Source organism: Nycticebus coucang, chromosome 10 (genome assembly GCF_027406575.1).
Source record: "Nycticebus coucang isolate mNycCou1 chromosome 10, mNycCou1.pri, whole genome shotgun sequence".
NCBI classification, from domain to species: Eukaryota; Metazoa; Chordata; class Mammalia; order Primates; family Lorisidae; genus Nycticebus; species Nycticebus coucang.
This window is the reverse complement of record NC_069789.1, coordinates 114171305-114194816: the sequence shown is the minus strand read 5'-3', so window position 1 is coordinate 114194816 and position 23512 is coordinate 114171305. Positions and strand designations below refer to the sequence as shown.

The 23512-nt window shown below is 51.5% G+C and overlaps 3 protein-coding genes across 12 annotated transcripts; all 3 read right to left on the bottom strand.

Moving 5' to 3' along the window:
* Positions 1 to 6410: 6410 nt before the first annotated feature.
* Positions 6411 to 10073, bottom strand: KLK10 (kallikrein related peptidase 10). Of its 4 annotated transcripts, none has more exons than XM_053607008.1 (6): positions 9931 to 10073; positions 9386 to 9487; positions 8575 to 8758; positions 7670 to 7944; positions 7308 to 7441; positions 6411 to 6885 (listed from the first exon to the last, which is right to left on the bottom strand). In XM_053607008.1, the coding sequence occupies exons 2-6, from the start codon at positions 9471 to 9473 to the stop codon at positions 6733 to 6735; spliced, it is 834 nt and encodes a 277-aa protein (XP_053462983.1). In that variant the 5' UTR covers positions 9474 to 9487; positions 9931 to 10073; the 3' UTR covers positions 6411 to 6732. The 4 variants fall into 4 exon arrangements, with proteins under 4 accessions (XP_053462983.1, XP_053462985.1, XP_053462984.1 ...); XM_053607010.1 differs by having other exon boundaries at positions 8575 to 8755; XM_053607009.1 differs by having other exon boundaries at positions 9386 to 9482; positions 9931 to 10054.
* Positions 10074 to 12140: 2067 nt separating this feature from the next.
* LOC128597031 (kallikrein-11) lies at positions 12141 to 16626 on the bottom strand. 2 transcript variants are annotated; one of them, XM_053607006.1, is made up of 6 exons: positions 16287 to 16626; positions 14524 to 14598; positions 14010 to 14166; positions 13389 to 13654; positions 12751 to 12887; positions 12141 to 12596 (listed from the first exon to the last, which is right to left on the bottom strand). In XM_053607006.1, the coding sequence occupies exons 2-6, from the start codon at positions 14561 to 14563 to the stop codon at positions 12444 to 12446; spliced, it is 753 nt and encodes a 250-aa protein (XP_053462981.1). In that variant the 5' UTR covers positions 14564 to 14598; positions 16287 to 16626; the 3' UTR covers positions 12141 to 12443. The 2 variants fall into 2 exon arrangements, with proteins under 2 accessions (XP_053462981.1, XP_053462982.1); XM_053607007.1 differs by lacking the exon at positions 16287 to 16626 and adding an exon at positions 15448 to 16045.
* Positions 16627 to 17243: 617 nt separating this feature from the next.
* KLK12 (kallikrein related peptidase 12) lies at positions 17244 to 21644 on the bottom strand. 6 transcript variants are annotated; one of them, XM_053607001.1, is made up of 6 exons: positions 21290 to 21644; positions 21079 to 21134; positions 20523 to 20682; positions 19460 to 19716; positions 18402 to 18535; positions 17244 to 17596 (listed from the first exon to the last, which is right to left on the bottom strand). In XM_053607001.1, the coding sequence occupies exons 2-6, from the start codon at positions 21113 to 21115 to the stop codon at positions 17441 to 17443; spliced, it is 744 nt and encodes a 247-aa protein (XP_053462976.1). In that variant the 5' UTR covers positions 21116 to 21134; positions 21290 to 21644; the 3' UTR covers positions 17244 to 17440. The 6 variants fall into 6 exon arrangements, with proteins under 6 accessions (XP_053462976.1, XP_053462974.1, XP_053462973.1 ...); XM_053606999.1 differs by having other exon boundaries at positions 19460 to 19719; positions 21374 to 21615; XM_053606998.1 differs by having other exon boundaries at positions 19460 to 19719; positions 21290 to 21610.
* Positions 21645 to 23512: the final 1868 nt, after the last annotated feature.

Sequence of the window (23512 nt, the reverse complement as noted above, 5' to 3'; positions counted from 1 at the left end):
GAGCCAGAGCTTGGCTGAGTGATACTGGAATACTGGGGTGTGGGAGGTAGTGGGTGCCACCTCTGGGATCTCCAGAGTGGGGGGCCCGCATTCTCCATGATGTTGGGCTCCTGGATACCAGAATCTTTTGTGTCCTGGAGAAGAAGGAAGATCCTGAAGGCCTAAGGTCCTGGGGGTGGAAGCAAGTTTATTTTGGATAATGCATGCTGAGACCAATTCCCAGGGCAAGCATGCAAGGGGATTGCCCATAAAACAGGCTAGGGGAATGGGAAAGGATCTGGACTCAGGCACAGTATGGTGTGAGACAGGAAAGAGAGAAAGAAGAGGGGGGAGGACTCACGCAGGAGGAGGAGAACAGGAGCAAGCTTGAGAGAACCCCCGGATGGAGAGAGGCAGACATCTGTGCAGCTTTTGCACAGGTCTGCACACCTTGAAGAACCTCGCTTGGCTCAGGGATTTGGGCCTCTTCCCACAAGAACAGAGGCCTCTCCTAGAATGTTGAGAAATTTGGTCCCATCTGGACTAACCCACTCTTGTCAAAACCTGCCTCCACAGCCCCACCATCCCAAGGACCCAGGTGCCCAACCTACCTAGAACCAAGGACCCTGCCCTCTCTCTTATTACCTCCTGATGTTTGCCAAATTCTAAGAACATTTGCTGTGTTTTTCTCCACCCCTCCACCCTCCAACATCATCCATCCATCACCCTTTCCTCCCTGCCTCTCCATGACTCCTTCTCACCCCAGGGTCAGCCTCCAGAGGGGCAGGGCCCAGATCTGACTCATGTCTGTGTCCCCAACGTCAACCAGTTCTGGGCTGGGCTCACAGGAGTCCTCAGGAGATGTTCATTGAATGAGTGAATGTCTTTCTCCATATCTTTCTTTTCCTGGTGAACTCCTACTCATCTTGCAAGACTCAACTTCAGGAAGCTTCTCCGATTTCTACAGGCAGAATCAACCTTTGCCTCCCTTTGGCACTTATACCCCCTTCCACTTCCTGGGCTGGGCTCCCCTCTGAATTCTCTCTCACTGCAGTTTTGTGGTTTGGAACGTAGAGTCTGGAACTGAACAATCTGTGCCCACATGTGGGGACAGGCTAGAAAATTTATAAAGGAAAAAAAAAGGGAGAAATGTTTGTAAGGAGTTCAAATGGCAATACCCTAGCTCTTTATTTTGAAAGTTAAATATAGCTACAAGAATAGAATGTTTCATTGGTTTTGAATAAGTTAAAATTAGGAAGTAGTCACTTGGGCTGGCGAGAAAGATTAGTAGTTTGGATTGAAACGTAAAATTTTCTTTCCCTTGGAAGTGGAAGACATTATTCTTAGTAAAGCATCACAAAAATGGAGAAGCATGAATCCTATGTACTCAATCTTGATATGAGGACAATTAATGACAATTAAGTTTATGGGGGGGGAAGCAGAAAGAGGGATGGAGGGAGGAGGGTGGGGCCTTAGTGTGTGTCACACTTTATGGGGGCAAGACATGATTGCAAGAGGGACTTTACCTAACAATTGCAATCAGTGTAACTGGCTTATTGTACCCTCAATGAATCCCCAACAATAAAAAAAAAAAAAAATTTTCTTTCCCTTACAATATATGTCCTTTTTAAAAAGTTAATTTTAACCTAGACCTTTTAGCCACCTCTTTATACATAATTCCCTTTGGGTCTTATGTGAGACCATCCATATGTCATGTGTGGGGACATAGTTTCTTTGACTTCTAAATAATTATAATAAATCAGATAATGGCAAATCAAAACCGCTCTAAGATATCACCTAACTCCAGCAAGATTAGCCCACATCACAAAGTCACAAAACATCAGATGCTTGGGTGGATGTGGAGAGAAGGGAACACTTCTATACTGCTGGTGGGATTGCAAACTAATACAGCCCTATTGGAGAGAAGTATAGAGAATCTTCAAAGATCTAAATGTAGACCTTCGATTTGACCCTGTAATCCCATTACTAGGTATCCACCCAGAAGAACATTAATCATTTTACCACAAAGAAATTTGCACTAGAATGTTTATTGTGGCTTAATTAATAATTGCCAAATTGTGGAAGCAACCTAAGTGCCCATCAACCCATGAATGGATCAACAAACTGTGGTATAGTTATACCTTGGAACATTATGCACCCATTAAAAAGATGGAAACTTTATGTCTTTTACATTTATCTGAATGGAGCTGAAATACATTCTTCTTAGTAAAGTATCACAAGAATGGAAAGATAAATATACAGTGTACTCCATACTAATATGAAATCAATATGTAAACAATCACATGTTCCTAACAACAATAAAAAACTATTATAGTTCAGTTCAGGGGTAGAAGGAAGTGGGAGGGAGGTGGGGAGGGGAGGATGTATGGCAGAGGGAGGGAGGGCATGAGACAGGATCTCACCTAATGTGCACATTGTGAGGGTGTATGACACGCCCCTGAGTGAGGGGCTCCTCTACAAATGGAATTTTGCCCTGGAAGGGAGAACAATGTAACCTAAATATTGTACCCTCATATTAATTTGAATACAGTTTACAAAAATGTGTTAACTGTGTCTAAGAATAAAGAAATCAGTTCCTTAAAGAAAAATTAAATCAGATAATGTGTGAGAGTGCATGCCTCCAGTTATTGCCCAGGCAACAGCTGAGTGTGAGAGCCTTTATTTGTCACGCGGACCTCCTCTGCTTTAGCCAGGCTCCAAGGATGTCAACATCCATATACACTGTTTCCCCGAAAATAAGACAGTGTCTTATTTTAAGGTGTGCTCCCAAAGATGTGCTAGGTCTTATTTTCAGGGGATGTCTTATCTTACCTGTAAGTAGGTCTTATTTTTGGAGGATGTCTTATTTTCAGGGAAACAGGGTATCAGCTCTGGCCATGATTAGTGTGACTTTGGGGAAATCGTGTGGACCTCTCTTGGTTGCTCCACCTGTTAGGTAGCAATGATAACCAGGGATCTGGAGGGATTAAGTGAATTAACACACGTGAAGGACTTACAATAGGTTCTGACACATAGTCTGCACTCAGTAATCCTGTCTTCCGTGTCCCCCAGAGCCCGGCTTTGCCTGCATCATGGTACCAGCCACAATCATCTTATTCCTCCTTCAGCAGGGAAGGCCTTGAAACTGGGGATACCCATTGTGTGCTAAGTGCCACATTAACTGCTTTTAAGAACATTTCAAAAGCTCCCATTATTGACTATTTTCTTTATTCCTGGTGTTAGGTAAACCTTTCCAGTATATTATTTTATTTAATCCCCATGAACAAAAAGAATGGAATTGAAATGTTCCTAATGCAAAGAAATGATAAATGCCTGAGATGAGGGATGCTCAGTTGCCTTGATTTGATTAATTCACATTATATGCCTGTATCAAAACATCACATGTGCCCTATAAATCAGGGGTCCTCAAACTATAGCCCGTGGGCCACATGAGGCGGTGTGATTGTATATGTTCCCGTTTTGTTTTTTCACTTCAAAATAAGGTATGTGCAGTGTGCATAGGAATTTGTTCATTTTTTTTTTTAACTATAGTCTGGCCCTCCAATGGTCTGAGGGACAGTGAACTGGCCCCCTGTTTAAAAAGTTTGAGGACCTCTGCTATAAATCTATACAACTATTATGTACCTATAATAACTAAAAATAATTTTTTTAATTTCAGAATATTGGGGAGGCATATGTTTTGTTTTCATACTGTTTTTGTACAGATTTTGTCAAAGTTGTGTGTCCTTGACCCAGATAGTGTGCATGGAACCCAATAGGTGTGAATTTACCCATCCCCTCCCCCAGCTTGATTTGCATTGAGATTTACTTTCACATGTGCACTTACATGTGGATGGATTAGTTTCATTATTTATTTATTTATTTTTTGAGACAGAGTCTCACTACATCGCCCTCAGTAGAGTGCCATGGCATAACAGCCCACAGCAATCTCAAACTCTTGGGCTAAAGTGATTCTGTTGTCTCAGCCTCCCAAGTAGCTGGGACTACAGGTGGCTGCCACAATGCCCGGCTATATTTTGTTGCAGTTGTCACTGTTGCTTAGCTGGCCCGGGGCCAGGTTCGAACTTGCCACCCTCTGTGTATGTGGCTGGTGCCGTAACTACTGTGCTACATGTGCCAAGCTGATGGATTAGTTTCAATTTCAATTTTTTTTTTTTCTGAGACAGAGTCTCACTCTGTTGTGCTGGATATAGTGCTGTGGTATCATAGTTCACAGCAACCTCAAACTCTTGGGCTCAAGCTATCCTCCTGCCTCAGCCTCCCAGGTAGCTGGGACTACAGGCATCTGCCACCACACCCAGCTAGTTTTTCTATTTTTAGTAGAGATGGGATGTCGATCTTTCTCAGGCTGGTCTCAAACTCCTGAACTTGAGCAATCTACCTGCTTTTGCCTCCCAGAGCTAATTTGAATTTTAAAAAATTCTTGCGAGAATCTAATCAAGCAGGCATCTCCATTTTACAGCGTGAAAAATTTGAGATAGAACATCCAAGTAATTTGTTCAAGGTCACATAGTAAGTGATTGAAATGCATTTTTTTCTCTACCTGGTGAACTACTTATCCCTTCTTTTTTTTTTTGAGACAGAGTCTCACTTTGCCATCTCATAGCTCACAGCAACCTCAAACTCTTGCCCTCAAGTGATTCTCTTGCCTCAGCCTCCTGAATAGCTGGGACTACAGGTGCCTGCCACAACACCTGGCTGCTTTTAGAGATGGGGTCTCGCTCTTGCTCGGCCTGGTCTTGAACCAGTGAGCTCAGGCATTCGCCCGCCTTGGCCTCCCAGAGTGCTAGGATTATAGGCATGAGCCACTGTGCCTGGCCTACTTATCCTTTGTAGACTCCTGCAAATGTCCCCTCATGTGAGAAGCCTTCTCTGACTCCTTCAAGCGGAGTCCCTGTACCTCCTTCTGTTCCGGTAGTGATCAATTTGGGTTACTCATTCATTCAGCAATGCGTTGGGTAACTGTAGCAGGTGCTTAGAAAACCACAGTGAACAAATACCTGAATCTTTGCCCTCATGGACTGTGTGGGAAGAAGGGACACAGATCATTATCAAGTAAATGAGATAATTCCAGCTCTATCAAGTGGGTCAAAAGAAATAAACAGAGCAACAGTATTGGTGAGCAAAAGGGGACCCCTGTAACCAGGGCGATCTGGGAAGTCCTTTTGACTTTTGAGTAGAGACCTGAATGACAAGAATGGAAGGCTTGCCTGTCTTCCTGACCTGACTAGCAGCTCCTTGAGGGCAAGGCCTGCTATGATTCATCTTCAGGGCCCAGCATAGGATATGGCTCAATAAACATTGTGGAGTGACTAAAGAAATGAGTGAATTGCCTTTAAAATTGAATCGAGTTTTTGAGTTCTCACCTACCTTGCTTCTGATCCTTGAGTGATGAAGTCAGCTGATATGCCTGACTGACATTTCCTGGGTGTGCTAATGAGGGTGGAATGTGGGAGACCAGGAGGGTGCTATATACCTGCCTCTGTACTCTGGTCTTGAAGACCAATCCTCTGGGACTCTACAGGGGGCCATTGCGGTTACCAGTGTGTGTTTCCCCAGCAGTGGGCCTTGCACATAGCAGATGCTCAATAAAATTGGTGTTAGAAAAAGGAGAGAGAAACAGTCCATGCTTTATGGGAAATTTCTATTGTGCCTCTATGTTCAGGTTATGCCTTTGGACTGCCCCAAAGTCCAAGCTAAGCCGAGACACCAGAACATTCATCAACTTTGTCTGGATTCTGGGTATAAACCTCTCCTCCCTCCCAGAGACAGTTTCATGGATAACAATCCTTCCTCCCAAGTTTTCAGAACAGAAATCTCAAAGCCAATTAATAACAAACAAACTAAAGATGTTCCCCTACATTCCAGAGGGAGGCTTCTTGGCACAAACTTAGCAAACTGAAGTGGTGAGAGTTCTCCAGCCTTCACCACCAGCTCAACCCTCTGGTCTTGGGGACTGGGATGGAGGCAAGGTGAGTCCCAGAGCCTCCATGAGGGCAGAAAAGGTACCAAAAGACTCAGAGCCAGTTTAGCTCTCCAGGGACAGGAAGAGATGGTGTTGGGTGGACCCAGAAATAGGAAACAGTGGGAGAGGTGACTGAAGTGATTAAAAGATGCTTTCTGGGACTTGGTAGAAAGGTGGGGAATATGATTCTCCCATTGGCCCTGATGAATGGGGATTAAAGGGTGGGATTGAGGGGTACCCCTGTGTACTTCTCTTTTGGATAGACGTGCACATGCTCTCACCAAAACATCAGATCATGATAATAGGTAACATTTAGTCAGAGCTCACCAACCACTGTTAAGGCTTGCATGATAATTTCGTAAAGGTTCCCATACACACACACACACACACACACACACACACACACACACACACACACTACATCATAGTCTCCTCACAACACATCTAAGAGGTAGGCACTTCATTGTCCCCATTTTGCAAGTGAGGAAACTGAGGCACAGAGAGGGTACTTGGCTTGCCCAAGGTCACACAGCAGGGAGTGGTAGAGGAAGCCAGGTTGGGTGACTCTACTAACTTCTCAGTGGCCACCAGCTTCCTTGTTTTCCTGAATAAACCTTTGCCACCACTTTGGCTTTAGTGCAACAAGAGAACGGGAAGGGGCAAGGAGATGAGGGAAGAAGAGAGACATTAATAGGTGTGGATGGTGGCAGAGGTTCAAGTAGTACAGGGAAGAAGACAGATGGTGAAGGGATTTCTGAGCATCTGAATCAGTGGGAGCTTATGATCTTCTTGATCCAGGGGCTGTATTTGCAGATCTGGGTGTAGACAGCTGGATGCTGGGCAGAGCCGCAGGGATAAACGCCCCATGAGAGGATGCCGTGCAGTGTCTCATCACAGACCAGGGGGCCACCCGAGTCACTCTGAGAGTGGGAGGAAGAAGAGATAAAATAAATATGCCAACATGAGAGCTGCCACTATGGGGACTGGGCAGAGATGGGGAAAGGAGTGTATGGGGCAGACTTGGGTAAAAACGAGGTCAGGTATTGGAATCAGGGATGTTGGGGGGTGGTGGTGGGAATGAAGGTGGACTTGGGGTTATGGGTTGGGCTGGGAGTGAGAGGTGTAGAGGAAGTGAGATGGGAGTTAACAATAGGTGAGGGGTAGAGATGTCTCTGCAGAAAAGAATGGAGATAGTTTGAAGATGGGAGCAGGGCTGAGGGGGTTGAGATTGGGGGGTGGTTTGGGAACAGAGTTGGGGGACAGGGTCAGGGTCTGTTCTTTCCTCCATAACCAGCCTGTCTTCCCTCCCATGTGTCAGAGCCCTTCCCTAGATAGATCCTACCTGGCAAGGGTCCTGGCCCTGGTCCAGTCCAGCACATAGCATGTTGTTGGTGACCACACCAGGATAGAAGACCTCACACTGTTTAGGGCTCAGGAGAGTGACCCTGGAGCAGCTCAGGCCCTTGTTGTACTTCACTGATGGGAGAAAATGCCAGGTAATCCCCAAGTCCAGCCCCCAGTCTTTTGTATTTGGACCCCAGCAGTCCAAATACAAGACTATTCTTATTCCAGGCCCTAGGACACCAGCCCTCCTTCCTCAGACCCAGGGGTCCAGGCCCCCAGCCCCTTTTCCCTCAGACCCAGGGGTCCCAGCCTCCAGCCTGACTCCTCCAAGATACAGCCATCAGGGCTCCCAACTCTTGCCTCTGCGGGTGGCTGTGGTACCCCAGCCAGCCACATGGCACTGGTCTCCGGGTTGGGCACAGCGATAGGGCAGCCGCAGGATCTGGACACGCGGCCCCAGCACGGCAGACCTGGCCAGCTTCAGCAGCATGAGGTCATGCTCGTCTGTTCGCCTCGGCAGGATGGGGCCTGAGCCTTGGTGGTATTTGGGGTGGATAACAGAGTGGATGGTCCGGCGGAGCTGCTCGCCCTGGAGAAGCAGTAGGTGGTCATCCCCAACTCGAGCCCACAGTGGCCTGGGAGAGGAAGAGCCACATGGAAATAAAGCCTTCTCAGGATCTGTCCCCTCCCAGGATCTATCCCCTACCACTGCCTGTCCCCTCCTTGGTACAGGTGACTGGAACACACTCCTACTGCTCCCTTCTTGGGAGGAGGGTACAGGCAATGGTAGGGTTCAGACACTTGGGTCCTGAGATAGGAAGGTCTGAGGGAAGACGGGTTGGGGGACAAGGGAGCTGCAGACCTGGATTCTTAGACATGGGTTCTCCAGGAATTGAGGGCTAGGGACTGGGATTCCTGAATAAGCCCACCCTATGTTTTCTATGTAATGGCATCCAGCCCTTCTTCCTTCAATGGGGACTCCTAAAATGAATTTTTTCTTTAGTTCTTAATTCCTGATCAAACCTCAATAGAACCCTTGGAGAATCAGCTGGACAGGAGTGATGGGCCAGGAATGAAATGCTGGAAAGGGCCACATCGCCCCCTGGCGGCCACAGCACAAGCCGCGTCTTTCCTCCTACAGAAAGCCCTCCAGGACTGACCCCACCTGGAGCTGGGAGAGCTCCAAGGGCCCCAGCCCTCCCTGACCCTTCCCGAAGGCTGCCTCCTCGACTCCCTTCGTGAAATGCTTGGGGATTTCTTCCTACTTGTTGTTCCAGCAATGCGCGGCCGTGAGCACCCAATTCTGGTCCACCAGGACGCCCGCGCAGTGGAACGAGAGTCCGTTGAAGAGGGAAACCTGCCAGGGCTGTGAGCCGCGCGCGCACGGGGCGCCAGAGGCTGCGGGGTCCAAGCTGGTATCGTTTCCGGGTAGCAGCAGCGCCTCCGCTGCTGGACAAAGACAGGGGGCAGGCATCAGATCACGCAGGATGAGGACTGCATCGCTCTGCTGGGGTCGCGGCATGCAGCCAGCACAGGAGGGCGGGAGGGGAGTATTGGGGGTCCCGGGTGGAAGTAGGCAGAACAGCGGGAAAGTGGAAGGAGGCGGGGATCGGGTTCAGTGGATCACAGGACAGGGCGGGTCGGAGGCATGACTGATTGCAAAAGGAAGCTAGCAGGCACACAGCCAGGAGATTAGAGGACCGGGACGGGAGGCAGGTTTGGGAGAAGAAGGGATGGGAATGATATGACGAATGGAAAAAAGGGTGAGGGCACAAAGCGGTAAGGCAAGACTTGGGATAAAATAGAGCAGAGTAGGAGGGGCGAGTGCGGAGAAAGAAAGGGCTGGGAGTAGAGGCGCAGAGCAGTCCGGTGGCACCGGGTGGGTGGGGTCTGACAGGGTTGGGGGAACACCCGGGGCTGCTTTGTAAGGAAGGCCGGCTGATTTGGGGGCTGGCCCTGCTCCAGATCGCTGGGTGGGTGCTGGGGTCCCAAGGGGAGGAGAAGCGCGTTGGAGTTGGTGACTGGAACACACTCCTCCTGCCCCCGCCTCTCGCCGCCCCCTGTCCCCCGCCTCACCCCAGAGTTGCGTCATCAGTAACTGCAGCAGCAGCTTCACCAGAGCCCGAGCGCCAGAGGCGACGGAGAGGTGGAGGTGCGGTCTCATGGCCGGGACCTGGGCTGCGGGTAAGGGGTGGGTTAAGACAGATGTTCTGTCAGAGACCCCCCCTTCTCGCTGTGCGCATCGGCCCAGCACGGGACACCCCAGCCCTCGGGGACCTGTTTGACTTGCAGCCATAACTGTAGAGGAATGATTTGGGCTGGGACAGCGGTAATGGTAGCAATTACCCTAATGACGCCCCTCGTAGCGTCTTCCCATCCTTGCGCCCCAGGGATGTGCTCTCCTCTCCGGGCTATCCTCGGGGCTTGCCCCGAACGCCCGAACGGGTTTTTACCCTCCTTCCCACGTGGGAGTAGGGATCCGAGGCTCCAAGCTAGTGGGAGCCTCTTCCAAAGCCTCACAGCTGGGGGACTTCCACGGCCCGCAGAGAGGGAAATTGATTGAGGTCCCACCCATCCTCTCGCAATCCGCCCCAACCAGGGTGGGGTGCACGCCGCTTCACCTGGGAGTCGCGGATGGGAAGGAGGGAGAGGACGGAGAGTTGCCTCTGCCCTGCCGTGTGGGCCGCCAGAATCCTCTGCCCTGGGACCCCTGGCCAGACCTTCCTTTTTAATCCCTAAGAAGCTTCCCCACCCTCCCCCCAGGGATTCACTCCCTCCCTTTCCCTCTGCCTAATTATACCGCGGGTGGGGCCGGCACCTGACCCGGGTCCCAGATTCCAGCTCAGGGAGGGGCTCCCGGAATACAGGCTTCTCCCTGTGCCCCAAACACCTTTTTTGGTGCTGGATTTCGTGGGAATTCCCCAGGTCCCCTGTGCCAAGAAGACTTTCCAGGTGGTGGGAGAAGGTACCATTCATTCCCTGGGGAACCTGGGGGTGGAGGGATAATAGGTGATTGTCACTGTGATTGAGAGAGAGGAAATAAAGAGGAAATGCATACCTGGAGTGACAACACGAGAAAAGCTAGAATGCGGAAGAGGAAGGAGGGAGACAGAGCAATGAGGGAGATTGAGTGGGAGAGACAGAGACTGACCAAGTGTGTGCATGTGGGGAACAGGTGCCAAGGCCAAGACATACGTGTATCAAGGAGCAGGAAAAGAGGGAAGCAGCCAGCTGGGAACAGGAGGCTGAGACAGTGATAGCCTGTTGCCCTGTGGCTGGGGTCCACTTCACAGCTGTGGCAGTGACTCTCAGTGTTCTAGTGACCAGCCCTTGTGCATGTTGGGGGCTGTTGCCCTGCATTATACCCATGTGTGTTCATTTCTCAACCTCCCTGCCATCTAAGTGTCCCCAGGTGACATACAGCACCATGAATCACAGGCCGCCAAGGCTGCAAGGGGCATTGACGTTGGTAGCTTCAGCCAACTCCCTCATTTTAGTTGAGGAATGGAAGGCTCAGAGAAGGAAGTGACTCACAGGAAGTCACACAACAAGTCCACCTAACAACTTGGAGGCCCCGGTTCCTGCTCTGGGCCTTTACTCCTCACTCCAATGGGCTAGGTACAAGGTGAGCAGGCCATCAGGAAAGATCCCAAGTTCCAGACTATTTCTGGGGCATCTTCTTCAGAGGTTGTCTAGCTTGGTGCTGTCCGATCAAAGGTTCTGTCAAGATGGAAATGATGTACATGTGCTGTCTGATACAGCAGCCACCAGGAACATGTGACATGTGGCTATCCAGCATTTGAAATGTTGCAAATGAGACAGAGGAACAACCTTTCTTTTTTTTGAGACAGAGTCTTACTTTGTAGCCCTCGGTAGAGTGCTATGGCATCACAGCTCACAGCAACCTCAAACTCTTGGGCTGAAGCGATTCTCTTGCCTCAGCCTTTCAAGTAGCTGGGACTACAGGCACCCACCACAATGCCTGGCTATTTTTGGAGACGGGGGTCTCACTCTTTCTCAGGCTGGTCTGGAACCTGTGAGCTCAGGGCAATCCACCTGCCTTAGCCTCCCAGAGTTCTGGGATTATAGGTGTGAGCCACTGCACCTGATAGAATTACCTTTCTGATTTCATGCAATTTTAATTTAAATAATCATATGTGGCTAGTGGCTGCTATATTGGCCAGCACAGATCTCTGTTAACTCATTAATGGCAAAAAAATTGACACCTTCCTTTTGTTAGTTTTTTGTATGTGCAGGCTGACTTACTGTGCTATCATACTTTTTTTTTTTTTTTTTGGAGACAGAGCCTCAAGCTGTCGTCCTTGGTAGAGTGCTGTGGCGTCACAGCTCACAGCAACTTCCAACTCATGGGCTCAAGTGATTCTCCTGCCTCAGACTCTCAAGTAGCTGGGACTACGGGTGCCCAATGCAACGCCTGGCTATTTTTTGGTTGCAGCCATCATTGTTATTTGGCGGGCTCGGGCTAGATTCGAACCCACCAGCTCAGGTGTATGTGGCTGGCACCTTAGCTGCTTGAGCCACAGGAGCTGAGCCTATCATACTTTTTTTGTGTGCACAATGTTACAGATAATGAAACTGAGCCTCAATCAGGGCAGTATCACTTGATAGTTAAGACATCACCTTGCTCTCCTACGTACTGGCTGTGTGACCATGAAAAACTGACTTTGTTTCTCTGTTCCTCAGTTTCCTCATCTATAAAATGGGTATAATCATAGTACCGACCTCGTAGGGTTTTGTGATGATATTTAGCTGATATATTTAAAAGACTTTGGATCAAGATCTGGCACAGAGGAAGAACTCAGTATGTTCATTCATTCACCAAATGTTTATTGAAATCTTGATGTAGGCCAGGAACCATTTTGGTGCTGGAGATGCAACAGAGAACAAAGCAGCTATTATCATTCTCAGAGTCATAAATTAGTTCAAGCCAGGATTCAAATCCAAGTCTCACCACTTTCAAACCCCACGTTGATGATTAAGCTGCAGCATCTCCTGTAGTCAAGGTGGCCCAAAGGAAGTTCATAGAAGAGTCCTGGCTGAGTGTTTCTTATTAGCAGAATGAACGGGAACCAACACCAGCTTGAGGAGGTTGGGCCATGGAGAGCGGTCCTATCTAATTGTTCTTCATAGTCTCCTGGACCCAGTCCACATATTTGCAGACTTTCGTATAGACACCAGGCTTTTTGGTGACAGCACATGGATCCTGGCCCCAGGAGATAATGCCTTGAAGAGACCCGTTACAGACCAGAGGGCCCCCGGAGTCGCCCTGGGCATGGGGAGAGAGAACATCAGTCAGAGAAAAGGATTGGGAAGAGGTGGGATTGGGGCTTGGGGTGAGACTGTGGATGTCCATAAAGATGTCATTGAGCCTGAAGATGGGGGGTGGGGTGTGGCTGGAGACCCAGGCCCTGTCCTCTGACCTGGCAAGAATCTTTTCCCTCTTCCCGAACGCTGGCACACACCATGGTGTCGGTGATGTTGCCTGGGTAGGCATCCTCACACTCCTTGTGCTCAATGATGGAGATGTTTGCACATCGCAAGGAGTGGGGCAGGTGCACTGTGGAAAACAGCATGAAAGGTGGTGAGGAATGACCCCTCAGCCTCTCTCCCCAATGCAGCGCTTGCTGTGACACAGTACCTGGGGGAATCTGTCCTCACTTGTAGCCAACTCATTTCTCTGCATGTAAAAATAGCAACAGTAACAGTAAAGCTAAGGAATAAATTCTTTATGCTGGTTGTTTTAAATACATCGTCTCTAATCCAGCTTTGGGAGGTGGGTGTGATTATTCTCATATTTTGGAGAAGAGAACCAAGGTTCAGAAACCAGCCAGTTGTGGATGTGGAATTGCCCAGCACTGTCTGTCTACATCCTCCCTAGCCCCGACTGTTTTCACTCTTCCTTGCCACTGCCATATCTCACCACTGACATCCCTGGTAACCTCCTCCTGTACCACTGTGAACCTCATCTCTGAAGGTCCCTGCAGTTCCCTGTGTCCTTCCGCTCTCATGACCGTCCCTCTCCCGCTGCCCACCCGTGTTCCCCTCTGGGGCCCCCTACATTGGGGGCTAGACGTGGTGCCCCAGCCAGAAATGATGCAGCGGGTGCCAGCGGCGACACAGCGTGAGGACAGGGAGAGGGGTCGCACGGCCCAGGTGATGAACGCTGGTGTCTCCATTTTCACCAGCATGATGTCATTGCGATGGTCTTTGTTGGGGAGGCTGTTGTTGAAGCCCGGGTGTGGGAAGGACTCCGTGGCGATCCGGATCTGCTCACAGCCCTCCCACCGCTGGAGGTTGTGGTCCCCCAGGTGCACTATGTAGCGGCTGAGGTGGGAGAAATGGTGATCAGGAGGAAGGGTGGGGGCAGACTCGGGGTGGGAGAGGTGCATGACGCCTCGGAGGACCAAGGAACCTGGCTCTATTTCCCACCTCATCTCCATCTCCTGCCAAAGGCCTCTCCCAGGCCGTGTGCCTATCCCGGCACCGAGGCACCCAGCTCCATTCCCGACATCTTCCCAGTTCAAACGTCCTCTGCTCCTCCCTCCACCTGCATCTCAGCTCGGTCTCATCGTCCGTCCCGCTTCCTCTCCACCGTGCACATCCTCCCCTTCCCCAAGTCCCTTTCCTTTCCAGCCTCCATGCCACCCCCTCCCAGCCCCGCCCCAGCCCCCGCACCCACGGCTTGCGGCAGTGGGCTGCTGTCAGGAGCCAGCTGGGGGCGATGAGGGTCGCCCCGCAGAGCAGCCGAGTCTTCTGGAACAGGGCGGCCTGCCAGGGCTGGGAGTGCGGCGGGCACTCGTACCCCTTGATGATCCTGGTCTCTCCTCCTACTTGCCCTACACGGGGTGGGGGCAAAGGAAGGGGCTTAGGAACCAGAGGAGGTAGGCCGGCCACGGGACTCCCACAAATGAGGGTGGAGGGTGGGGAGTTGGGCCCTGGACCTGGAGTTTTGCCAGGACATACTGCGTGGATAGAAACACGTCCACACTGGCTGCTGAGTTAACTGCTGGCCTGAGTTCTCCCGCCCTCCCCTTGGACACCCTAGACCCGCTCCCCCCATGTTATCACTTCAGACGCCATGTGGGTGGTTCTATGTTTTGAATGGCAGCGTAGCCCAGGTCCAGACGCAGAGGGTTGGGGGAGTCTCATAGATTTCAGAGGGAAGCCCCTGCCGTTCCCAACCCCCACCATACCTGTCACCAGCACAAACACGATTAATTGCAGAATCATCATGGCCTGGAGGGGGGAAGGGCAGGTCCCAGGTTCCTCTGGGAACAGGAAGGGACACAGGGGCCAAATCACTTTAAGGGGAGGCTGTGGGCTCGCCCCAGGCCCGGTCGCTCACCCTCACCTGCTCTGACTGGGCAGCCCCCTTCTTCCACCCCTGGCTGCTCCTCCAGGAAGAAACAGAGTTTGGGGAATCCCCTGGTTCTTACAGCACCCCAACCTCCAAACTCTTAAAATAAGTCTTGGATGTGGAACATGGCCTGGGAAGGGATTGATCACAGCCAGAGGATCCCCGTGTGCCAGGGAGGGTGTGGAAGTTGTGGGGAGGGCCTTTGACCCAGCAAACAATAAGCCTGCCTCGATTAAGTCAGCCACCGGACCTCTTAGGCACATTTTGTAGAAGGTTTTACTTCTTGCCCACCTGGGAGCTGGCCAAGCCCCCAGCAACTTGGGGTAGAGGGGGAGGGGAGCTGGGCCCCCTCAGTAACAGCTCCATTCTCATTGTCCCAGCAGCTGGGCATTTGAAGTCTTCCCAGGGTGGAGCAGGAGTAGGGGGTGGGGAGCCAGAACACAGCCCCCCCTACCCCCTCACTCCCACTGAACGCCAACTCCTTTGAAGGACTGCCGGACAGAGCTGGGCGGGGCTGGCAGGGGGAGGGCCAGTGCCCTCAGCTGCCCTGGCTGGCTCAGTGGCCCGAAGCTGGGGTCAGAAGTCACTGAGGTTGGGGGGAGCCAGTCGGAGGTGAGAGATACAGAGAGAGACGGAGGGCTCCTACCAAGCAGAGAAGGACAGAGCAGAAGGAGAAACCGGAGCCAAGGCTGAGGGGGACAAGGCGGCTCCCAGAGGGCAGACGCCTAGAGGGGGCCCTTCCCATCCCTCCTAGACTCACGGGCTCTGGGGGCCGGTGGCGTGGCGGTGACAGGCTAGGTTGGAGCAAGAGGCACCAGGCAGGCCAGCAGGCAGGGGGGTGGCCCCGGGCGGGCCAGTATGGCGGGGCTCCAAGCCCTGCCTTATCGCCCTGGGGGCGGGGTGTGTGGGGCCCTCCCTGATAGCTGCCTGGGCCTCTGAGGTGCTGCCTGCCAGCCTGTGTCACCTGTCCAAGCTGTTCTTCTCTCTTGCCTCTGCGTCCATCTGTCTGCAACCTTCCCTTCCTGCCCCATCTCTCTGAAGCTGTGTCTCTTATCATCTGTTATTCTCTGCCTTTCTGTAATTCTGTGTGTGTTTGTGTGTGTGTGATTTTTCTCTTTCTGTTTCTGTCCCTCTGTGTCTGTCATCTCCTTTCTCTTTGTCTTTTTCCACTTCTGCTCTCCTGTCCCTACCTGCATGCCCCCTTCCTTCTATCCTAGCCGGTCTCTCTGTGGCTGTCACACCCTCTCCATTTTGGTCTTGCAGTCTGTCTCCAAATTCTCTCCTTGCATCTAATCCCAGTCTCTGGGTGTCCTCCTGTCCCCACCCTCCCCTCCCCACATCCCCAGCCCAGGTGGGCCCCTGGCCTACCCTGGGCCCCTCCCTTCTCCTTTCCAGCAGTGGAGCAGGGGCGGGACAGGAGGGTGGGGAAGCAGGTCAGGGCCTGTGGAGCTGAGACCTGGAAAGGGAAAGGAGCTGGTGCCTGGTGCCTGGTGCCCGCCCCCAGGGCTCTTCTGGGGCCTCACTTCCCTGCTGACCCTTCTCTCCACTCTTGCTCCTTCCCCACATTCCAGACCATCCAAATCCAGCTGTGGCACTTACTCGCTGCTGTGTGACCTGGGCCGGATGACTTCCAGTCCCTCAGTCACCTCAACCGCCTCTTCTGCAAACCCGAGTATGGATCCCGCTTCTCCCAGCTTGTTTGTTTTCCGGCCTTTCTCTCCTCTCTCGTAACCAGATGTGGAGCAAGGCCGGGTATTGCCTAGGTTCTGACAGCCGCCAGCCCTGGCCTCAAACCCCTGTTCTTCCTCTTCCTACCACTATGACGTGTGACAAATGACTCCACCCCTGTGAGGCTCAGTTTCTTCACCTGAGAGATGGAGGTGACAGCCCTACTTTTGGGGGGGGGGGTGGAATCCGGCCTCCAGGAGGGCTTGAAGGTTCCTACTACTCTTCTGACCTCCCTCCTCCCTCTGGTTTTCCTTCAGTGCATCTGGGGAAATGTTCTCTTTCTGCTTCTGGGGGACACAGTGAAGACAGAACCCAAGGGATGGTGGGGACCACTGTAAGGCTTAGGCTGGGCCTTCTTGCTTTCCAAGAATGCATTCCACCTTCAGCCATCACAAACATATTCAAACAAAGCCACATCCCACATTGAACAGATTCTTGGCTACAGGGGAATCACACTGCAGTTGGCTAGTGGAAAGCATAGTATGTTTTATAGACATTTACTTTAATGGTCAGGAATGTTGCTTTTGCAGTTTTCACTTGGTATTTTGGAGCTAACAATTTTTTCCCTCCTCAAGTCCTTCAAGGATCCTTGAAAAGATTGTAAGTGCTGAGCACTGTTTTTATCATGCCAGAGGGAGAAAAATGGCCCTTATTTTTACTGTTATAAGTAACTTTTTCTATTCCATTCCTGTGTGACCCCTGAGGGAAAACCCTCACCCTCTCTGAGCTCTATTTTTCCACTTGTGAGATAGAGGAAACCGGTGAGCCCTTCCTCCAGTCTCAACCAGCACTAGGAGAGGACATCAAATAAACAAACGCAGCCCCTCCTTCAGTTGTATTATATTTATTCCAGACAGTTGCTCACTCCTCCTGTCTCTGGCAGGGTTCTTAGAAGGGCTAGCAGGAGTTCCAAAAAATTCGCCAGACCAACAAAAGTGGGAGCTGGGAGTGGTGATGGAAGAGGTGTCGGTCCTCTGAGGGTCAGAGTGGCCCCCAAGTTGAGGGTTAGAGGTGGAGAGAGCAGGTCAGTTGTTCCTTATGACGCTCTGGATCCAGTCCACATAATTGCAAATTTTGGTGTAGACCCCTGGAATGCCTTCTTGTCCACAAGGTCCCACAGACCCCCAAGATACCAGACCCTGAAGGACTCCCCCACACACCAGGGGACCCCCAGAGTCACCCTGGAAAGGAGAAGTATTGTTTGAATAAGGAAGAAATCCTGCTCCCATTTTCCTTTCCAACCTCCACAAACCCCACTCCTGGGCTTTGAGGACTGTGGCTCCAAGCCTGGTCATCAGAGAAAAGAGCACAACCAACTTCCTGGAGGACAGTGGTAATGGCTAACCAATAGAAAAGAGCACACTCTTCCCTAGGGGCCAATCCCGGGGCAGCACGGGACTCCATAAAAAGCAGAGGTCTCTCGGGGACAGCACCTGAGCCTCTGACCAATGAGGAGCGAGAGCTCTATCACCAGTGACTAATCCCGGGGGAGGAGGGCAGGACTCCATCCAGAATAGTGAGTTCTCTCAGGGACAGTGGCTGGGGCCCTGGCCAGCAGGGTAGAACAGCCTTTTCTTCAGGGCATCCAAAGGGGCAAAGGTGCAGAATCAGAGGGTGGGAGGGGTGTCCCCAAGGCCCCTTTCCTGACTCCATCCTCAAATCTCTCACTCTCAAGCTGAGGCAGCACCAGCTGGAGGCTGCTATGGGAAAAGCTTCCAGCTCCAAAATCCCAGCCAGGTCTTGCCCTCCCCATTCCTGTCTTATCCCCCCACCCCATTCTCTCTGCCCACTCCTCTTCTTCCATTCCCTGGTCCTTCCTATTATCCTCTCTCTCTCTCCCTCCCTCCCTTGTTTTGTGTCTCTTTCCTTTGACTCCATCTCTGTCCCTCCTCCTCTCTCCCTGTCTCTCATCAATTACCCTCCTGCTCCAGTCTCTCCCCTCCTCCTCCCGGCCTGGGTGACCTTGTGCCCCACCAGTGTGCTCACCTGGCAGGCATCCTCCCCAGAGACACCACCTGCACACACCATGTTGTCTGTGATTCTCCCGGGGTACACAGCGCGGCAGGTGGCATCAGAGACAATGGGGAGGTCGAGGCACTGGAGCTTGTCTGGAAATGGGTCTGGGGATGGAGGATGGATGCTGTGAGGTCCCCCAAACCTCCCCACTTTGAAGCCATATCCCTCCTCCCATGGAAGCCCAATCCAAGTCAATATTCCTGCCCCCAACCAACCTGCACTACTCCCTGTAATCCTAAACCTCTACCTTTCAGATTTATGACTCAATTTCATAGTGACTCATGGCCACAGGTCCTTGGTCCAGTCTCTTTGACATTTGACTTTGGCATAACTCAACAGCATCCTTGTCCCTCTAACCTCAAACATACTGAATCAAGACCTGACCTTCTCTTTCAGTCTTAGTACCTTATCCCACCTTGACCTTAAGTCCTCTCTCTGTCTCCTGACCCCATGTCCTTGTCCTCACCTCAACCCCCAGGCTCAGCTCTGTATCCTCTAAACCTTCACTTCATCAGTCCAACTCCCAAGTCTCCTCTGATCCTAGTTTATTGGACCTCAGATTCCATGACCCCAAACCTCTAGCCCCAAACCCTTTGACTTTTAATCTCAGATATGTGCTTTCTGAGTTCTGATAGAATCCCAGTTTCCACCCTCAGTTTCTGACCAGTTTGCACAACATCTGGACCCCATGACCTCAGCTATCCAGTGACCTCTAACCCCATCCAATGTCCAATGACCCTTGATGCCCAGATCATATATAGCCTTTTTCTCCAGTATGATGTCACCTGACACACTTTAACCTCCAAGCATATCTCAGACCTTGGACCCCTGACTCCATACCCAATCCCTTAACTTCTTTGACCCCAAGACCCTGATCTACCATGATCTCTGACCCCAAGCCATGATCTTGATATTTGACCTCATACTCTGAGCCTTTGCCCATCCTTTCTGCAGTTACAATCCCAGCCCCTTTATCCTACTTCCCAGGCTTTTATCCACCCTGACCCCTGACCCGGGGGCCCCCTTACTCCACGGATGGTTGGTGGTGCCCCAGCCCGAGATGTGGCACTCAGTGCCTGTGGTCACACAAGTGCTGGGCAAGGGCAGGATCTGGACACTGCTGGTCAAGCGGACGGGCAAGCCCAGGCGCAGAAGCCGGAGGTCGTGCTCGTGGTTCATCAGGGATCCCTGGTAGCTGGGATGGGTCACGGAGAAGCCACTGCGCCGGATCTGCTCCGTCCAGTCCAGCTGGCTGAGGCTGTGTTCCCCTAGGCGCACCCAGTACCTGCTGCAGGTGGTGGCGGCTTAGTGGTGGCAGGTGAGCAGTCCCCCCATCCCTCATCCATGGGCACTCCCAGGCCCTCCTGCCCCTCTGCTCTCTTTGTCCTTTGAGTCTCTCTCTTCCAGGCACTATCTCTGTCACCATCTTTTCATTTCCAGTGTTTACCTTGCTTTTCCTCTCAAGCCACTACCTCTGTGTCTCTTTCTGAAACTCTTGAATGCTGAGGCCCACAGAAGCAGAGACATCTGTGTGCCTTACTCACGGCCCTGCTCCCACCACCTGTCCTCAATGCTGCTGACTGAGGGAATGGGGGGATGGTACATGCCCTCTCTTTGTCCTGCTGCCGCCTCTCCCCGGGTCTCTCTGTTCCTTTGCATCTGAGCTCCCCTTGCACAAAAAATGCCAGGGCATCCATCCTGGCAAGCCCAGTCTCTTATCGCACAAATGGTACTCCTGAGGCCCACAGAGGTGCTAGGCATAGTCTCTGAGGCTGCACAAAGGGTTTGGGTCAGACAGAGTCTTGGGGCTCAGGCTGGGTGACGGGATGGTTGGGGCTAGTGGTAGGTGTCATATAGGAAAGAAGGGACATGCAGGAAGGAAAAGGAAGGGAGAGCAGGTAAGTTCCAGGACCCTCTCTGGCCTTCCACCCCCCACACCTCACCCCCCCAGCCCCACCCAGGGCCGGTGTTGAGGACGTTCTACTCCTTCTCAGACTCTCTTATTGCAGGATCGGGTTTTCACTCCCAGCACGGGCCTTCCCATAATTGCTCCTTTGCCCACCGCAGGAAGGGACTCAGACTGAGGCTTACCTTCCGCTGCAGTGAGCAGCTGTGAGAACCCACCTACGGTCAATGAGGACACCCCCACAGCGCAGGCTGGTGCCCTCAAACAGTCCCACCTGCCAAGGCTGGGAGTGGGGCAGACACTCGGTGCCATTCCAAATCTTCAACGTGGCCGCCTGGTTGAGCCCTGGGGACAGGGGCATGGGTCAGAGAGAGGAAGGGGGACAGAGATGGAGAGGCACAATGGCAAAGACACAAAAAGAGAGAGAAACAGGGAAGAGCGAGAGGGAGAGAAAAAGACTGACTCAGTGATAGAAAAAGAGAGCGAAACACCAAAGAGACACAGGGGGAAAGATGCTGAAAGACAAAAGGAAAAAGAGAGACAGAAATTTGGGGTGAGACAGAAGAGGAGATAGATCAAAAGTTGTAGGAGAAGAAGGTGAGCAGCACCCTGAGAACATTGGGTAAATCAAGGCACAGAGTAAGCCTCTCTTCTCCCCAACCAGGCCAGGGGCCAGGCTGAGAGGAGGAGGTGGGGGGACCCAGCCCCAGTCCTGCCTCTCCCTGTCCCTGGAGAACTCACCAAGAACACACAGGAGCAAAAAGATGCTGGTGCTCATGGCGGGCCACCTCCAAGGTCTACGGGAAGAGGTGGGGAGTCTCAGAGATCACCCTTTCCCCCTGGCCCTCGCCTCTCTTCTCCTCTTCGAAGGTCATTGTGGGGATTGCTCATCCCCTCTCTACCTGTACCGTAGGTTCCCCCCCCCCATTGGTGGCTGGCTGCCCCATCTCACCTGTCTCTTTGCTGGGTCCTCTATATGCTGTCACCGGCTCAGCCAGTCTCTCTCCCTCTGCTATCTCTCTGTCCACCTACCTACCTGATTTTCCTTTTGTCTGCCAGTCAGCTCTCTCACTCTGCCTGGATCTTCAGCCACTTGTCATATTGCCCAACCTGTCCCCTTCCTTCCCTCTGTCACCCCAGAGCAGCCACGGTCAAAGCTTTTAACTCTCTTCCTCCCAGCCCATCCAATTTCCCAGTTGGGGGAAGGGGATGAGGAAGATAGGGGTGGGGCATCCTCTAATTTGGCAGAAACTCTTCTCAGCTAATGACACATAATTGAGCTTTACAACCAAATGGAGAGAAAAAGGAGGAAGGGACCCAGGGTGGGAAGATCTAACCCCACTCCCTCTCTTCTTCCCAAACCCGCCAGCAGCCCCAGGACTGATGACTCAAGGTGACTGAAGAGCTGGGTTTTAATCCCAACTCCAGTGACAAGGAGGGTGGGGACACCGTGGACACCTGAGCCCTGACCCTCCCAGTACAAGGGAGGGGTGGAGAGAGGGAGCAGCTGCAGAGGCAGGAGCTTGGATTTGGAGGTGAGGGGCAGGAGGACTGAGGGTAGAGAGAGTCCCTGAAAGAGAAGAGGATAGGAAGGAGCAGACTTTAAAATAGGTGGTTAGGGAGAGACAGGAGCTGGGTTCTGATTCTAATTGAGTTTTTTATATGCATGATCAACTCTGAACACCAGGGAGGACACTCACCCTCACCTTGACTGCTTCAAGAAGCACAAATCTCATACACACACACACGCGCACACATATATACATGCTGTATGTATAAAGTTTATTTATTTAATTCATTCCATGGAAGTTTTTGTTTGCATAATCTTCCATTGCTGGCCAGGTGCTGTGGCTCACGGGATTAGTAATCCTTGCACTCTGGGAGGGCAAGGCAGTTAGATCCCTTTGGACTCAGGAGTTTGAGACCAGCCTGAACAAGATCGAAGCCCCCATCTCTTCTAAAAAATAGAAAAATTAGCTGGGCATTGTGGTGGGCACCTGTAGTCCCAGCTACTGGGAGGCTGAGGCAGGACCATCGCTCAAACCCAGGAGTTTGAGGTTGCTGTGAGCTATGATGTCATTGCACTCTACCCAGAGTGACAGAGGGAGACTCTGTTTCAAAAAAAAAGAAAAGAGCTTCCATTGCTTAAATAAAACCCACAGAGAAAGAGATACAGGGAAGGAAAATGACACAGAGAGAGAGAGAATATATCAGGGGACAAGAGAAGTCTGTGCTGAGTTTTTGTTTCATCTAGAAGGGAAGGAGGGGAGAGAATGAAAAAGGGAATGAGACTCAGGATGGAAGATTGAGAAACAAGCCAAGACAAAGGCAGTCAAAAAGAGAGAGAGGGAGAGAGAGAAGAAAAAGAAAGAAAAAGAGAACAGGGGTGCCCCAACCCCACGCCCATCTTTTAGTCCTTCACTTCTTCTTTGAGTCTCAGGTCTCTGTCTCTGTACCTTTTTAGCATCACAAAACTTTAGCTTTTGGCTCTGTGCCTATATAGGCGCTGGCCACATACACCGGGGTTGGCAGGTTCGAACCTGGCCCAGGCCTGCTAAACAACAATGACAACTACAACAAAAACATAGCCGGGCATTGTGGCAGGCACCTGTAGTCCCAGCTACTTGGAAGACTGAAGCAAGAGAATCACTTAAGCCCAACAGTTGGAGGTTGCTGGAAGCTGTAATGCCATGGCACTCTACCGAGGGTGGCATAGTGTGACTCTGACTCAAAAAAAAACCCAAAACAACAAAACTGGCTCAGCACCTGTAGCTCAGTGGCTAGGACGCTCAGCTAGCCAGCCACATACACTGGAGCTGGCAGGTTCGAATCCAGCCCAGGCCTGCCAAACAACAATGACAACTACAACCAAAAAATTCTACCCAGGGTGACAGCTTGAGACTCTATCTCAAAAAACAAAACAAAACAAACATCAACAAAAAAAACTTTAGCTTTTGATTTGCTCTTACAGACCACTTAAGTCACTGCCTCTTTCTGTGGATTTTTGAGGAATCAGGTTTACTGAGATATAATTCACATCCAATAAAATGGAATACAAGGGTGGCGCCTGTGGCTCAGTGAGCAGGGCACCGGCCCCATATACCGAGGGTGGCTGGTTCAAGCCCAGCCCCGGCCAAACTGCAACAAAAAAAAAATAGCCGGGCATTGTGGTGGG